Source organism: Liolophura sinensis, chromosome 7 (genome assembly GCF_032854445.1).
Source record: "Liolophura sinensis isolate JHLJ2023 chromosome 7, CUHK_Ljap_v2, whole genome shotgun sequence".
Classification (NCBI taxonomy): domain Eukaryota; kingdom Metazoa; phylum Mollusca; class Polyplacophora; order Chitonida; family Chitonidae; genus Liolophura; species Liolophura sinensis.
The window spans coordinates 36,050,733-36,065,069 of record NC_088301.1 but is presented as its reverse complement, the minus strand read 5'-3'; the positions used below and the strand labels follow the sequence as shown (position 1 = coordinate 36,065,069).

Genomic DNA, 14,337 nt, shown 5'->3' with positions numbered 1-14,337 from the left:
TGAATGCATTCTCTGTTTTGACATTTGAGCGAATTGTTTCAGGCAAATGGTATAGATGTGACGTAAATGACACCTTCCGGGTCCCAACAGATCACCGTAGAATTTGATCTTTTAACTCAATTTGACCCGAATAGAAAAATCCTAAAAAAATAAATAAATAAAATAAAAATAACCCAACTATTTTCCTGAACAGTTTTTAATAGTCTTTCATCTGATATATACTTCATTTTAGAGTAGACTATGCATTTAATTGGCTTCAAACTATTTCTTTCTCGAACTCATTAATTTATGTGTATATCCCAAGTCTCTACAAATGACATTCAAGTATAACACCTGATAGGTTCGTTGGGAGCTAGAGTGATGAGGACCACAGGCTTCAACTAAAACCTGAAACCAGTAAATGTTCGCTAGTATGCCAGTCAAATCACAGAAGGGTCTTTCGGGCTCAGATGATCAAAGCGTATAGTTCCCTCTGTCCATCAGACCATTTACCAATGGGGTCGCATGTTCAAATCCAACTCTCAACCTGGGGAATGTCGGTGGTTTACGCCGGACACTCCGGTTTCCTCCACTCAAAAACTTGACCACCTTTATGTAAGTGAAACATTCTTCAGCACCTATCAATCAACCAGTAAGTGAATTTAGTCACAGAATTATGTCTCAAGTAGTCTAATTTCTAACAAATATGACGGCCAGCTTTATGGCTAGAGGAAACCAGAGTGTGGGGAGTAAACCATCAACTTTTGGTAAATTGCTGTGAAACTTTCCAGCGTGACATACGTTATATGGATGAAAAGCAAGCGATTTACAGCGAAATTCATTATCACCAACGTCACAAAAATAATGGAAAAAGGTGATTCTTCAAATTTCTGCTACCTCCATGAAAGGTTCTTAACATGACTTTTACATGGAAGCCGTATATTACTGTTGATTAACGCTATAATGATGAATTTTTCACATAGGATTGCGGTCAATATGTTATGAGCGGAGGAAACCGGAATACCTAGATTACACCACCGACCTTTGGCAAGTTATAGTGATAATTTTTTCTATGTTTGTCATGTCAGATTAGTGGAAAAGAAGTTGTCTTAAGACAGCTTTAACTAAGAATACAACAGAGCTAGCGTACCGTCCACTGTTAATTGCCTACAAATATGGCTCCGAAAAAAATTCAAACAGCGACCTTGAAAATTTCATTGAACCAATGTCTCTTGTGGTAATTCAGTTTTCCATTCTGTTCACTGGAGAAGACCTTAACAACATAACCACAACGAAGTACCGACTAACATTATTGATATGTGGTAATGTTGTAACCGAAACACATCCTGTGATACAATGTACAAGTAAGAATGGCGTGACATCATATCAGTTGCATATTCAAAACTCAGTTTATTAATTTCGTAAATTTTGCAAAAATTAAACTGAACAATTGTGAACCGTGCGTACAAAGATTGCATTCAAACGTAGACGTCAAATATATCTTAACTGCATACAATTTGTTGACATTCCCGTTGGAAATTTCAAGAATCACTTATTTACTAAATCATCTTTAAAAAAACAATAACATCAGACATTTATATCTGTAACATAGTAAACTATTTTCAAAATAAGCATCGTATTATCACAGAAAATCAATTAAAACTCATTCTTATTAATAAAGTGCATGCATGTGGACGGATCATTATTAAGTAAAAATAAAGCTTAAGCTTTTTTATACCGGAAGATTTAATCATTTTCTTTTCGATGGAGACATGCCTGCGCCTCCTGTGGACTCTACCTCCTCTGTCATTCCCGTAACCTGTTTGAATGAAAGTATAAGGACGTCATAAATTTTTCAAAGGTTTGACCGCACGATACACCTTTATACGTTACAATTCACAGATCTCTGTCCCTTACACAGGATGTTTTGGACGAAAATGTCTGTATCTGTATATCTGTACTTCCTGGTTATGCGTATTTCATATATTTCTTCTTTGATTTGAGGCTAATGGTAAAAACTTGTAAATGCTAACTGAAAATTATGGACATTCCAAATTAATAAGTGTAGGTGGTTCTAGATTATTACGGTATTTCAAAGGCAAAGATCATTAAGATGAATTAATGCCAAAGCAGCAATATAACAGCTAACATGAATAATGTGAATATGCTGACAACCAGGGCTTCTTTGCAGATTTAACATCATCAGTGACCGTAACTTACCCAGACATAAAACGTGGCAGCCCCTGAGTTGACGTTCCGAATGCGTTCCAAACTAAATTCTGCGACGGTTTCTTTCGCTTTGCGGGCATAATCTAAATAAGTTGTTTGTGGCTCAAACATGGACACTTTTCGCATCAGGGACTCTTTGCCAGTCTTGGACATAAGTGCTACTACCATAGGCCATTCCTGTAGAGCGAAGGTTATAAATATAAATGGGGAACTAGTCTTACATTAATTTTTGTACAGGTAATAAGAACAGCAGACATACCTTCTAAAGGACAAGAGTACTTAACACAAAAAGAATATGGCCTTTGAATGAGAGAATTGGCTAAATTACCTCTAGTTTAATAGATTAACATTTCAAAATGTACACACAAGTAATATCACCTATACATAACTACCTTTTTGAATTGACACCGAATGAAATGGTATTTTACAGCTAACTGATACCTGTTTAATTGATATAAAAGACTACACCATGAAGAGTCAAAGAAGAACAGCGAAGACAGTAAGCAGGTAGTAGAAAGTTGTCAGCTGGTCACACGTAACAGGTGAAAACCATTTTTTTTTATTAATTTACCTCAGTTACTGAGTTACAGCAATTTATTAGACATCACTGGCCACCTCAGAATGATATATTGTCATTACATTTAATAAATAGTAATATGGAAACGATGGAAAGAGGCCGGGTCTCCAGCTAGCATAGTCCACTAGCAGAGTTTTTTGCCTTAAAAACAAATTCATAACCACGGTCACCTTGACGTCTTTCTTCGTGTGACCCAAAAGCAGGAAGGCTGCCTGCATAGTCTGGAAAACACCATCCGGTGGACTAGAAAAAGACTTGATCTCTGCTATCGTCTTCTGTTCCATAGACAGGACTTGATGCCTGAGTTTCTCTATCCTCGCCAGTTGATCACGTAGTTTTCTTTGCCATGGCGATCTGTAGATCCAACATGTGGTCAAAGTTGGCATTCTTTGCATTGCTAATGGCATCATCCAACATCTTCAGATTCCTTTTCGCCGAAGCTTCCATTAAAACTGTTTAGGAACAATAGGAGAGAAAACCTAGCAGTCATACTATTTCATTGTTTAGTTGGATTAATTGAAGTTTTGGTATATAACTTGTTGGGATACTAAATATTGAGTTAAAGGGGATATATCAACAACTTTATTGCCTACTAGCGAGAATACAGTGTAGAGAGTACAGTGCACATTGTTCAAAGATAGTGTACTTCTCATTAACCATCGACCATTTCATTCTAAGACAATCCAAGCATATTTTACACACACACACACACACACACACACACACACACGCACGCACGCACGCACACACAGACAGACATCTGAAGGAGCAAACCTTTCTTGGCTTCCAGGACTTGGAGCAGTCGATTGGCTTTCTCTAACAATTCCGTTTCCCCGACGTTTGCCTCAGTGCAGGCCGCCAACGCTTTTCGCAACCGTCCAATGTCTTTGGTCTCCATGGCATTCTCGAGCTGCTTTTTTGCTGTCTTCTTTTTAGCGTCTAAAAGTAAGTGTTTGAGAAAAATCTAAATAATTTACGAAAAAGTAAATGTTAAAAAATTCTGTCACGTTTTTCACAGACAACGTGCAGAAAAACTCATGAAATCGAGATATTTGCAGCCCAAGATGTAAATGTCATTTTACATCATATCGCATTAATAAGTTAACAACATACACAACAACTAGAAACAAAATGCTGTATATTATTCCTAGGCGAGAAATTCACAGCTACAACTATAACAGACGCATTATAAAACCCATGACCAAGATGATGATGAACTTTGAAATACGGTAAAATTGAAATAATTAATATAGCCAAATAGTACAGACCTGACGAGATCATCGAACGTGTGACTTATTCACCCTTAACCGTGAATTAAAAAAACGTTAGAAAATAGTTACCATCGAGATTGTCCTCTGAACTGCCTTTGCTTGAAACGGATGACATCGGCGAAGGAACTCTAACGGGAGATTCCGCTTTAATGGTATTGCCTTCGGGATCATCCTCTTCGCCTCCTTCGACTGCATCCATGATCGTTTGAATATTAGTTTGGAAAAGATCTGCAGGCGGCTTTCTGTTTATCTGATATTTGGCGATATTTTCAACATTGCCATTTTCTTTCGAGTTGTACAAGTTCATAACATAGTCACCGTACTCTGGCAGCTTGACGCGGATGAAGTCTTGGTCATCTTGTTTAAGGAACGATATTTGATGGATAGTTGGCGGGTCACTGGCATTTTTCCTGTGGAGAGCAGCCACAACGTTTTCATAGCCTTCTGGTGCCGGTATCCAGAGTTCGTTGTCTGCGGTCTCCACAGTCTCAACGGGTACAGGGTTACAGGCGGTTGTTGTCTCCTCTTCCAGGTCCAGTTCCGCATTTTTTCGACCTTTGGAGTTTATGAGATATGAGTGGACATTGTAAATTCTGTCCTCATCTCCTTCAGTTTTAGCGAATATATTGAGGGAGTATTCTCCTGTTACTGGGAGATCCACGTCGAAGGACCATACACCATTGTGGACTTTAGGTTGGACGGCCATTTTGATGACATTTCCGTCAGAGCTGACCTTGTGGATTTCACACATGAGTTCCACATTTTCTGGAGCTTCAAATGTCATTGGCAGTCGACCGTCCTTCGTCTCAACACAACCCACTGGATGACTGAGTGCCTTTACTCCGAGTTTGTCGCCCATGTGCTGTTTACCCAGACTCCCGGTAGGCACGTTAGGAAAGGGTATATTGTTTAGCGTGTCTTTATCACATCTTATTAGGTAATTACATACGTTTGGCGCTTCTCCGTCCTCGCCCTCTTCCTGGGCATACAGCTTTAGCGCATATTCTCCGCCCATGGGTAACCTGACATTCACAATCACTTCACCGTTCTCCATTCTGGTCACTGAGTAATTATTAAGAGTGGCTTGGTCAATGACTGCGTGAAGCAGAGCTTGGTGAACCTTCACCTTTCGGTCGACGCCGAATTTGATTTCTACGTTACCGTCTTTTGTGTTAATCACTCCCGTCTGATGGGTCTTTGGCTTAAGACCAGCCTGAGAGGTGACATACAATGGTCCCCATCCTAAAGGTGGCACGTCTGGTAAGGGAAAACAGTTCGCCTGTGGTTCTGGACACTGGATGAGGTAGGTACATACCAGATCAAACACATCACTGTCCGCGGTATCAACCCCGAATAGATCCAACTTGAACGTTCCTTTGATGGGAAACCTCAGTGCTAAGAGAAGTAGATCAGAACGCTGTTCGAAGAATATAAACCGGTCCAAGAAAAAATTCGCCTTGTTTTCTTTCAGTGCTGCCCGGGAAAGATACAACATGTATTTAAACCTAAAATTTTTGCTCTTAACCTGGGGTAAGCAGAACTGGATATCTGCCTGGCCCTTTTTAGTTGTGAGAATGCACTTCATCTGACTCTCTTGTGTGGTGCCCATATCCAGGTGGTAGAAACGCTCTCGCACATAAAAATGCTCTTCAAACTCAGCTTTCGAGATGGGTCTTTTTAACAACTGCCAGTTAGGGTCATCGGGAAAATGAGTCCAAATCAGTTTTTCTGGATCAGTAAGAAAGTAAAACTCGTTGATCCTATGCTGAGTAAAACCTTCATCTTCCTCTTCGCTGGCTTCCACAACCTGTCCGTCCTCATCCATCAGAGTCCACTCGCCACTTCTCTTTCCAACCACACACGAGCATGCCCAGAAGGAATCAATCAACCTCCATTCTCCTTCCACGTATACTGCGTTCCACTGGGCACCCATGGACTTCCGATCTAATGGTTTTCCAACTTGGTAAGCTGCACTTTTGTTCATACCGCTGATGATGACACATGGTATTCCAGCCATTCTGAAAGGAACAATAAATTAAATGAATAGGTTGTCTGAAAAATCATCTAAATGTAGTCCTTATTTCGTCATGATAAATGAGTAAGTAAATGTACTATTTATAGTGTGAGATACCAGCGCTCTGTTTTGAAATTCGAAACACTAATTTGGGATCTCTGCGCATAAACTGCTCTCGAAACATGATAAATCTACGTGTAGTTTCCACACCCGTGTTCCACTGCAAAAAATCAAAAAATATTAGTACGACTGTCATTGAACACAACTACTAACTTTCGGATTTTAGATCTGATCTAGGGGGCCTCCGTGGCCGAGGGGGTTAGGACGCCACCCTGGCGTAATGACCCAAGGTCCTTTCATCAATTCGATCGCTTTGAGCTCAAATCCAGCTCATGCTGACTTTCTCTATGGCCATACGTTTGAAGAAGGCCTGACAGCAGCCTGTGGATGGTCGTAGGTTTCCCTCGGGCTCTGCCCGGTTTCCTCCTCCCATAATGCTGGCCCCCGTCATATAAGTGAAATATTCTTGAGTACGGCGTAAAACAACAATCAAATAAATAAACACGATCTATAAACAACTTGCTTACACTTTGTTCATCTATGATTGTTTGTATTTTACATTTCGCATGACTTACTGACATAATCCAGACAAAAGATGGGCGTGATTGCCTTTGTTTTCTTGTATCTTTCTAAAATATTCCAGAGGGGAATACGTGGGGGGAGTTTCGTTGATTACAAGATTGTAGGCGTCGATTGATGTGAGCCATCGAAATATGGCCCGGAGTTTAGCCATTTCTGTCCAAGGGCCTTGTATAACTGCATCGAGTAGATCGGAAAAGGTTCCGCGCAGAACTGATTTGGGTATCTGGAAAATCAGAGAGAAAGAGCTAATTTCTTATTTTGGCAAATGGCATTGGTTAATTTACACATTCCTCGAATTCTTTCTAGTATAGTTGTTGGAGTTACAATTATGTTTTGTAAGCGTGGTTTTCTTTAACGTTTCGCCACCTGGCAAGTTACTCAAATAGTCCACAATCTAGTCAAAGAGGTCCTATTTCATTATTTAGAGAATATTGACAGGAAGTGTATTTAGGGTTATGTTTGCTATGGTAAATGTTTTTACATGTTAATCAGCTTTTTACTCTTATAATATAAACACAGTATAATGTTTACTGAACTATGTTTGATTATGGAAAATATCCACAACATTACAACGTAAACATCCGACTTGTTTCCTTGTTTCCTATATATGAACATATATCTTCATTTTTTTATGAATAAACGTCACGACGTGCTTCTGAAATGTAACAGGAATGTGTTCAATGACGAAACAGTTGCTTTTAGCGTCTAAATAAACATGGCCATTATCTACAGGCATTTGTGGAGAAAATTAATGATAAATAGTATATACTATCCAAAAAAAGAAACGCATAACCCGGTTTTTTGCGGAGGTGATGCAGTCTTTTCAATTATGCATAACTAAATAAGAATTGGTATTCTGCAAATATTTTTTTACACAGATTAAGGAAGGGTCCATATCTAGACAACAAGGTCATCAACTTGAGGTAAGACACTCACAATGAGTCTCCCACTTGAGTGGAATGTCAGTATCTGTTGTGACCACCACGGGCACGAATAACAGTTCTGACACGCCTTGTCATGGACCGGATGGGACGCTGGATAGAGGCCTGGGGAATGTTCTGCCACTCCTCCTGCAAACATGCAACTTGCTCTTGAAGCGTTTGGGGTTGAGGTTGACGTTGGCGTAGACGTCGATCAAGTTCATCCCACAGATGCTCAATTGGGTTATGATCCGGGGAACGGGACGGCCAGGGTAGCACATTTACATTGTTTTTGGCGAGGAAGTCCCTTGTGACACGTGCCGTGTGCGGTCTGGCGTTGTCCTGCTGGAACAACTCCCGCTGAACGTCAATGACAGGTAAGAGGTGTGGCTGCAGGATGGTGTCTCGGTAGCGTACGGCCGTAAGATTTCCCTGAACGTGGACAAGATTTGTACGACCAGTATACGATATTGCTGCCCACATCATCACACTCCCTCCACCAAATCTGTCCACTTGGCGTACGCAGTTAGGGGCATAACGTTCGTGAGCACGTCTGTAAACCCGGTTTCTACCATCACGTCTCTGCAATAGGAATCTGGACTCATCACTGAACCAAATGCGTCGCCAGTTGCGTAGATTCCATGCAGTCACGTTGTTACACCATCGGAGGCGATTTGTGCGATGGTGAGGACGCAGCACGATCCCAACATAGGGCCTCCTGGCTCTCAGTCCATGTTCCCTCAGCCTGTTCCGCACTGTCTGACCTGATATCCTCCTCAGTCCCGGTATGCTGGCTGCTGTGCTTTCAGCTGTAGCACAACGGTCACGCAAATGGAGGACCCTCATGTAGCGATCTTGGGCTGCTGTAGTGACACGTGGTCGACCTGAACGCCGACGGTCATTTGTTGTCCCAGTATTGTTGTAGCGGGCAGCAAGCCGTGAAATCGTGCTCTGGCTGACGTGTAGACGCCTAGGAATGGACGATTGGGACTCTCCAGCTTGAAGTCGTCCAATGGCAATATTTCTTGTGACAGTGTCAAGACGTGGCATGTTGAATCAGCTTGAAAACACCACTTGAAAGACGCCGATTTCCGGCCCGAAGTTGCGGTTTTATAGTCACACACTGCATGCTTTCCATGCGTAAGTTCGGCGTGTAAGACTGCACGTGATGCAGTGTGGTGCTGTATTTTTTACTTCTTCCAAAAACGGCCTCCAAACTCAACATTTTCAACCAAGAAATGTTTTGAGGAATAAAATGTGTGCTAACTGTGACTATTAACAATATTAAAACACATTTTGCTCATGAAATGAAGACAAAATGTATTTATTTCATTTTAAAATGAAACAAAACACCTATGCGTTTCTTTTTTTGGATAGTATAGTACCATGTGAATTCCTATACAATTACGATTATTGAACAAAGACCTTTGGAAATGACTAAATCACGTTCATTATAATTGCCTATAAAGTGACCGAATCCTATAATCAGTGACTGAAGGCTGTCTCTATAATTATGGAGCTAGTGGTGCCTGTAAATCGATAACTAGACTTTTATTTGACATACGTGCATGGCGTGCTTGTCCACATCCATGTATTTTGAAGGATCATAGATCTGATCTTTCTGCATCTTCGGAGGAAATGGTGGCGGAGCATGTTTGTTGATTTGGTCGGATCCGTCGGAAGAGGCTCGTGATGTCTGAAACAATTGGACATGCCATTTAGTCTTATTTGATATAAGTCATTTACACATACACATACGATTTAAATCGTTCATGAGGCATCTCTTTCTTTCTTTCTTTCTTTCTTGTATCTCATCTAATTACCTGTTTTCTTTCTTTTGTGGCGAACAATAATGGTTAACAAACTGATAGTTTTACAAGAAATTCAAAGGTGAACACATATTGGCATAGAGTCACATTGTTGTTAGTATATATACCTCCTCATTTGTTCTGCTTTACCGAGTATAGCTGCATACGTGTAGCTTGTCATTTCATGTTTTACTCATACCACTTTAGCGTACAGATTCTTGGTAATATGTCCGTAGACAATTGAGGGTGCATGAATTGGAATGTCCTGTGTTGTAATTTAACAAACACCGGCGATGGTATAAAATGTACAAGTCAATACGCACACCACTTTAGTCTGTATATGCAGCGCGCGAATGGTATTTTAATCAGATTGTAACGCTGAAAGCTGAAAGTTACATTTGTCAACTTTGCCCTCATGGTCAATAAAACTAAAGATATTACATATAAACAGGCACTGTCACCTATTGACAACAAATCCGTTACTCGTTTCTCAAGCTGAACAGACGGTGGGTGCATGTCCTTGAAAATACCTTTATGTAGTTAGTCATGAAAGTTGCGTCGGCCAAGTAATAACAGGGCGTTTTCGCCCCGCAAGAAGAATGTGTCATCCGTGTGTTATAAACAACCTTAGTTTATTGGATGTGGAATGTCGCTTTCCTAATACACGCCCGTGATAAAGAACTTTTGTTGGACACAGGGCATAACCTTGCGTCCAAACACCACCATGGTTACATGAATGGCCTGTGCTATTCGTCTTAAATTAAACCGAACATGTTCAGCTGTGGTGTACAAAGTAGGGGGAGTGAAAAAGGTATGGGAGGAGGGACCGGTTGGACCTATCCGAGGCTGGCTGTAACCCGTTGACGGTATATGCTTTAGTGTACGAAGAGGAAATGTGTACAAATTATGCATCCTTTTTATGTGGCAGTTGTTAAATGGTATTATATAGGGGTTATTCAAAAGCCAACAACACCGACAAATAACAACCCCCGAAACAATAAGGCTAAGCACAGATGTATTAATCGTCTGAGTCAGAGCTAAAAGAAAATACAGTACACACCTATAAATATCAACATTCACACACTAAATTCGGACTCGATTTCATACATTACCCTCTGTTATGCTTAAGTAGAATTGCCTTAATTACAAAATTACTGTACATTTCACGTTAACCATTATACGCATGAAAATAGACATATGTGGTATTGGCCAAGATGTTGATCTCATGTAGCACTCAATACATTAAAAAACCTGTCCAATTTTAAGTAATAGTTGCTTATGCTCATATTTGGTCAATGCATGACCGTCATCTACTTTACATGCAGGTCAGCATATGCGAGAATCTAAGAAAAAGTCTGCTAGCTCGGAATGCTAATTAAATTTATCTCAATTATCTGAGTAATATTTCTTCCAACTGGTTACTTATAGTAACATGTTCTTCTTGAACATCGGAAGTAGACCATTTTATAGTGGAGGATACTTAAATTAGATATACATTGCATGATGTTGGACAATGTGGCTCTTCGATCTGGCGATTAAACTGATGGATTGGTCACAAACAGTTAGTGGGGGATGAATAACTCACATTGAGGCATAAGGCAAATGCTGTTTTCAATGGCACAACACGGCTTATTTTTCCACGAGATACAAACCATACGGTTATGTCATTTGTAGCCGTTTTGAATATGTTTAAATTGAGATAAATTAGTAGTGTGTCTTAGTTATTGCTACATTATGAGGGGACGCCTATTAGACAATAAGGGATAACGTTATGGCATGTCTATAAGTTAAGCCTTACCCGCCTGTGATGGATACCCTCTGCTGAAGACACAGACCTTGACGAGGACCGAGACCGTGGTACCCTACCGGCAGTGGAAGCTCCGGATCCCATGGCTGCTGGTGGCTATTCTCTTTAGATATTGGCCATAACGAAGATTGGGGTCAATCCAATAATGGTAACAGCAACAACAATCGTTCACAGGTCAAGCCAGTTTCCAGTTGTTCGGTCAGAAATCTGCCGCAAACTATACAGTTATGTATATATATATATATAGGTGCGTAGCAGACGACAAAAAAAATACAGAAGATAAACAACAACGCAGCCCTTACCAACAGTCGTTACTGCTCTTGCAAACTCGTAAGTTTGTACGTAGTCCTATATATATATACAGGGCGTGCGTGACAGCGTGTTGGCGCGTGGTCAGAGATCGGAACTGAAACCACCAACAGTGTTTGTTTACCTAGACTGGTCGATATATCCAACGGAATGTTCATACCGTTGAAACCTGCACACTGCTCAAGCTTGTCCGCTAATCGACACAAGGACATATAAATACACACATAGGCTTATTACCAGCAGAGACAGGCACATGCTTGTCGGGTTGTTTAAAACGATACTTATGGAACCCCGCTAACAAAGGGACCTTATTCAATTTTAAATGGCGTTAACATTACTGCTATACGGGTCGGTGCCTGCATGTTTCCCACTGATTTGCCACATCTCCGCACCCAAACCTTTGAAGGGGCTCGCGGTGTTGGTTGACCTTGCATAACCTTAACTGAGCAAGTTAAAAAGGCTTTTGTGGACCCAACTTGTAATTAACTTCTTTCCTTTTGTTTCAAAGAAAATTATTTCTCTCCAATTGAAAATGCTTCCCATATGGACTTACAATTTACACGCATTAAGTATACAGGCTCACGCGAAGACTTATGCCTACTATATTAGTTGATTAAGCAAGATGTCTTATTATGAACTGTTAGACAAGAAAGACTGATTTTTGGCTTGGAAGTTACTAAGCATTTTTGATTAAAATATTGTACAAGAGCCAGTACCAAACATTATATAATTACACTTTTACAATGTGGCATAAATTTATGTTATTACCTGTTATAGCATATCAAGTTGCAAAAGAATTTCTCAAATCTACAATGTAGGAGCATGAGGGAGATTATTCGAGAAATGATTAAAAAACTCCTTAGGGATTTTCACGAAGGGCGATGGAAGTTAATTTTCTCTATGCATAACCTAAGAAGAATATCTTATGCGGACATTGATCCAAATGTGGACGGAAGAATGTTAAAGTATTAAAGTATATCTATAGAGATCGCTATTCTTTCATAACGAATGAATGTGTGATGCAGTCTTTTTTTAACGGTCCTTTCTAGTCGATACCGGCACTATTTCACCGACAAACAACTGACAGAACGACTAAAGCCTCATTATAATAGAAGGATGAAAAAAATCTAGAGGTCTCCAAAATTTGCTTAGCAAAAGCCTTCGCAAAATCATAGTTTTGCTTAACCCCCAGGATGTTTTTTTTATAACCATCTTGTATTGGTTTTTGTTTTGGTTAACGCAACCAAGCCCTTTCGTTTCTGTTGACGAAAAACAATATAGAAAAGGTTCCTGTGACAACATTGTGGCATGAAAGTGCAGTCTATAATCGTCCTTTATGTGTAGATATATAGTCGTAGAGGGGTAATATGAGAATAAAAGGAATGAACTCCTATAAAGTATCGTTCCTCTACACTGCTAGAACTGCCACCCATGCCCCAATCATTACAGTAAAACCGTCAGTACATAACATGACGTGATAAACTGCCCCACAAAGGCACCTTATATATCCTGTTGACACTACAGTTGAAAGCGAACGGGTTTTCTCCTTAAAAGTTGTGATTAAAAGGAAGTTTTTTCTCGACTGATACAATGTTACAATATTAGAACCTTAACCCATAGAACCCGAGAGGCCGGTTTTGCGGCATGCTTCTATAATGTCTATCCCCAAAAGGCCGGTTTACCGTCATTTGACATAAGCCTATAAATAAACATGAGTTGTGGCAGAGTTTTTAGCTAATCAGCTTGCATTTTACATATAGCTTTTGGCCTCGATGTGTGGCGGAAGTTCTAACAGATGTGTTATCGTAGATAGGCAACACACTGTACGTTTTTTGTCGAGTTTGAGCTTTTTTGCGGATATGAGACGCGCACGTGTTACTGCTGAGCAAGCGCTACAGATGGTGTTGTCCGATAGCGAAAGTGACCCAAATGAGAGTGATTACGGACATGAAAGTGATTTTGAATCGGAAAATGACACGGACAGTTGTAGTTACAACAACAACGTTGTGAACAACGATTCTTCAGATGCAGACAGTGATGGAATTGGAGGGACAGGTGATGGTGATAGACGTGGTACAGGTAACGCGCGTGTGCCTGTGGGACAGGTGAGGCGAAATGTTCGAAATTCAGTGAATGACAACCAAATGAAATGGACTAATGTATCAGGTTTTGTGGACAAACAGTTTCAGCCTAATGAACCGACAGGAGTAAAAAACATCCCAGATTCTATAAATGCTGACAGCTTGCCAAGTGAGTTTTTGTCTTTATTCGACGTACTGTGGCAACTTCTAGTCGATGAGACAAACAAAGGGGCAGTCAGACAACAGACAAAAAGACCAAAGCATTATTATGCTCAGAATTTTACCCGTCAATGTAACTGAAATGAAAGCATTTTTTGGTTGCCATGTTGCCATGGAGATGCTGATCCATAAATACCGTTATGAACAATATTGGCGAATGAAGGACAATTTTCTAACTGTGACACCTGGTTTCTCGCAAGTGTTTCCGCAGGACAGATTTTTGGCAATTTGGACACTGTTACACTGTGTTGATGAAGAGGATCCAGAGTTAGATAAATCAGACAAAATTTACAAGTCCTGGCCGGTTTTCAAATATCTTCTTGAACGATTCCAACGTTATTACAAACCTGATAGCAACCTCTCACTTGACGAAGGCATGGTGCCAACAAAGAACGCATTGTCAATAAAACAGTATACAAAGGACAAACCGATTAAGTGGGGCATCAAAACATTTCTGGTGTGTGACAGCACAAACGGTTAC

General features: G+C 40.3%; 1 protein-coding gene across 1 annotated transcript; it reads right to left on the bottom strand.

The window, feature by feature from the left end:
* Positions 1–1,374: 1,374 nt before the first annotated feature.
* LOC135470880 (uncharacterized) lies at positions 1,375–13,092 on the bottom strand. Its single transcript, XM_064749928.1, is given in 10 exon segments — positions 1,375–1,798; positions 2,200–2,385; positions 2,956–3,126; positions 3,128–3,237; positions 3,560–3,724; positions 4,126–6,074; positions 6,706–6,935; positions 9,197–9,328; positions 11,239–11,653; positions 13,056–13,092. Coding segments are annotated over 9 exon segments (3,105 nt in total). The 5' UTR covers positions 11,332–11,653; positions 13,056–13,092; the 3' UTR covers positions 1,375–1,729.
* Positions 13,093–14,337: the final 1,245 nt, after the last annotated feature.